The 3,595-nt window shown below is 39.1% G+C and overlaps 1 protein-coding gene across 1 annotated transcript; it reads left to right on the top strand.

Moving 5' to 3' along the window:
- Nucleotides 1–63: 63 nt before the first annotated feature.
- EEF1B2 (eukaryotic translation elongation factor 1 beta 2) lies at nucleotides 64–3,374 on the top strand (the record flags this gene model as incomplete). Its single annotated transcript, XM_010193595.1, has 5 exons — nucleotides 64–186; nucleotides 1,543–1,666; nucleotides 2,057–2,123; nucleotides 2,627–2,752; nucleotides 3,184–3,374. Coding segments are annotated over 5 exons (595 nt in total), but the record flags the coding sequence as incomplete, so codon positions are not given.
- Nucleotides 3,375–3,595: the final 221 nt, after the last annotated feature.

Below are 3,595 nucleotides of genomic sequence, written 5' to 3'. Positions count from 1 at the left end.
TGCTTCTTCGCATCTTCCTGTGTGCACCGAGGAAGGGGGTTAACTTCGGCTTGTTCTCCGCAGGTACGTCCCTTCTCAGGCTGATATAGTAGTCTTTGAAGCAATCGGTGCCCCACCTCCTGCAGACTTGTATCATGCTCTTCGGTGGTACAATCACATTAAGTCGTACGAAAAGCAAAAGGCAAGGTATGGTTAAACTGCAAAGCTGGAAGATACGTGTGAACTGGCCTATGAACTGTTGCATTTGTTTCTTCAAGGTTGAACAAAACTTTTTTGCTGGTACCACGTGGCTTTTTGTGCTGCCATTGGAACAGTAGCAGCTTTAGAACAGAGTAGACTTCTGTCAGTACATTGTGCTTCTCACCTAGAGTTTAGGCAACCTGATTTTGTCTCTGATCAGTTGCTAAGATTTCTGCTAAAGCTTGTGAGAAAGGTTTGAGTTTTGTTGCTGACACTTTACACTAAGCTGGAAGCTGGAAATTACTTGCCAGTAATCAGCCTTATAAAGGCAACACCAGAATGGATTAGAGAGTATTACAGAGGTCTTTAAAGATAAATACACAGTATGTAGATGATAAATAAGAAAAGTGGTTTGTTCAGGTTTTTAGTTCTGGAAGAAAACTAATATCAATTATTTGCAATGCAAAGCACATATAAAAAGGGGAAAAGATGAAAGCAAATGTTATCTTTTTTCTTTTTTAGTGATTTTAGTGTTCATGAAAGGTGCTGTATTGACATCCATGGAGACTGCAGGCCTCTCTAAAAAGGTACAGCACCGGTAGTGTCAGTATTGCTACACTGCCTCCTTTATGTGCCTCAGTCCTGTTTGAAGGGAACTCTCATACAGTTGGGTGGCCCAGTCGCCAGTTGTTTCCAAAGCTCTTTTAATGCGAAAGGGGACTGAGATTACAGTTTTATTTAGAGTCTGCTCTGTGGAAATTACATCTAGTTCCTGAAAATTAAAGCTAGTTTTATGACTCTTGTAACAGCAACTCACTGTAACAACAGAATTACAAGCTTATTCTAAGACTACAGAACTATATGAGCTATAGGAGAAGATTAATTCAATGGGTTCTGATCACTTGTGTTGAGAGCTGGCTTTCAGAGTAAAGCATTCACTGACACTTCCAAAATCACGGGATCAGTGCTTTCTGTCACTATTAGTTGTTTTTTAAATTAAAATTGTTTCAGGGAAGCATGAACAAGAGGTTGATAACTCTTTCTACACAGAGCATAGTGCAGATAAATGATTTCCAATAAGAAAGCTTATTCTAGCTGTATTCCTAGGTGGAGCAGCAATATTGGGCAGGATCATGTCTGCTTAAATAAAAAATACTTGAATATGAGATTTGCTGTAGTCTCAGTTAGCATTGGGGATTGTCCTTGGGGAGGTTCTGCTTTCAAGTGGCTGAATTAGTGATTTTTAATTTATTTTTTTAGCACAGCATTTTTACTATGAATACGCTTGTAGGGTCATTGACAAATTGGCAGTATTTGTGTTGACACTCAAGTATGTTCCTAATATCTGCTGTTTTCTTTCAGCTTGCCAGGAGTAAAGAAGGCTTTGGGGAAGTATGGTCCTCCTGATGTTGAGGACACAACAAGTGCAGCCACAGATAGCAAAGATGATGATGACATTGATCTTTTTGGATCTGATGATGAGGAGGTACTTGTCACCTTTTTGTATTATATTTGGGTTTTTCTTAGAAATGCCAGATACGCAGATTTTTGTCTTACTAGTTTGTTACTTAAATTCATGACCTTGATACCATACCCTGTTTGGAATTCTCAAATACAGCTGTCCTTGCAGAACAGAGAAGTTTGGAAGGTATAAAAAAACCTCAACCAAACTAGAGTTAGAAAGGAATGTGCTGCAGTGGGGTCAATCGTCTGCTTTAATTGGCTGGCTACATGATGAACAAAACAAAAAATCACCATCTTTCGGCTGACAGTTGTGATGATTTGTTTTTCTCTGAGTTGATGCCAGTCATTTTGGAAATGCTTTAAAGATGCGGGGTTTTGTTGCTTTTTCTGTAACGCTGGATTTCTCTTTCAGGAAAGTGAAGAAGCAAAGAAACTGAGGGAAGAACGTCTGGCCCAGTATGAATCAAAGAAGTCCAAAAGTATGTCTACCAATAACTTTTCAAACTTTTAATACTTGGATTAACTATATATATGGAGATAACCCCAGAATTTTCTTTGAACCTATAGAAAAAAGGCTGCAGTGTGCAATTCCCTCCACAGCTACTGGTCTGGAACTGTTCAGAACTGTAGCAGTTGCAGTATTCCTCCTGTGGAAAATAAACTGTTGCACGGCATTAAGCTCCTTCCCAGATGCTCTGAGAAGGACCTCCTATGTAACAAACAATGTCAGCTTCTTAATCCAAGCTTTGTTATGAGACTGTTTCTTAAAAATATATTTATCTGTATCTTGAATGTTGGGATATGCATAACTTACACTTTTCAAATATATGTTGGTACAAGAAGCCTGTCACAGCTGGGTGAGGAGGTTCTTGTTTATTACATTGGAAAAGTTCTTGTAAAGCTAGTTTGACAGTATATTCTTTAGGGTTTTTAAAAAATTTCTAGCTTTTTTAATGGTCATTTTCTTTGCTGCTTCCCCCAGAACCAGCTGTTGTTGCCAAATCATCACTCTTGCTTGATGTGAAACCTTGGGATGATGAGACAGACATGGCCAAACTAGAGGAGTGTGTTCGAAGCATTCAAGCAGATGGCTTGGTCTGGGGATCTTGTAAGTAGAAGATTTCAAAGCAGGGCGAGGGGAGACAGTGTATGAATACGTGGGCTTGTGGTCACTGTTTGCTGATCTGAGAAAATGTGGGTAGCTAAAACAGTGAGAACTGCAGCATTACAGTACTTCAGTATCTTCACAGTCAAAGGTGTACTAGTGCAGATTCAAATACAGGTTTTAGAAGCTTTAAAACTTTAGCTCTGCTGTCCTGCATCTCCCTGTACACTTCCTAATGCAGTAAGCAAGCACCTATATACCCACATCACTGGTTTGGAGCCGGGGGAGGGGATTGTTTGTCAGTTAAGCCGTCTATAATGTGGAACAGATTGTGGTTTTTGGATTCCTGCAAACTACTTTGGCACTTGAATCTGAATAGATTTGCATTTTTTCAATCAAGGAGTACTAAATGCTTTTTGCTTTTTTCTTTTCAGCCAAGCTAGTACCAGTTGGCTATGGTATCAAAAAGCTTCAGATCCAGTGCGTTGTTGAAGATGACAAAGTTGGAACGGATATGCTGGAAGAGAGAATAACGGCTTTTGAAGATTATGTACAATCAATGGATGTAGCTGCTTTCAATAAGATTTAAGTCTTGATATATCTAGAATAAATGTAATTGCAAAAATTGGGCTGTGCCTGTGGTTAATTCAACATCATGCTGTAATCAAACTCAGGAATGTAAAATACGGTTGATGAGTAAGGAGAAGCTAAAACTGAATTTCAAGGTTGCTCCAGCACCCCACTGTAGTACCTGAAGAGCATGAGCAGGGGAAATAGAAAATTTACATTTACTGTCAATCCAGATTTAACGTTCACATGTCTTTAAAAATCTGAAATGCCCTTTGC

This window comes from Mesitornis unicolor, unplaced genomic scaffold, assembly GCF_000695765.1.
Source record: "Mesitornis unicolor isolate BGI_N332 unplaced genomic scaffold, ASM69576v1 scaffold34731, whole genome shotgun sequence".
NCBI lineage: Eukaryota > Metazoa > Chordata > Aves > Mesitornithiformes > Mesitornithidae > Mesitornis > Mesitornis unicolor.
This window is presented reverse-complemented; position numbering and strand designations above follow the sequence as displayed.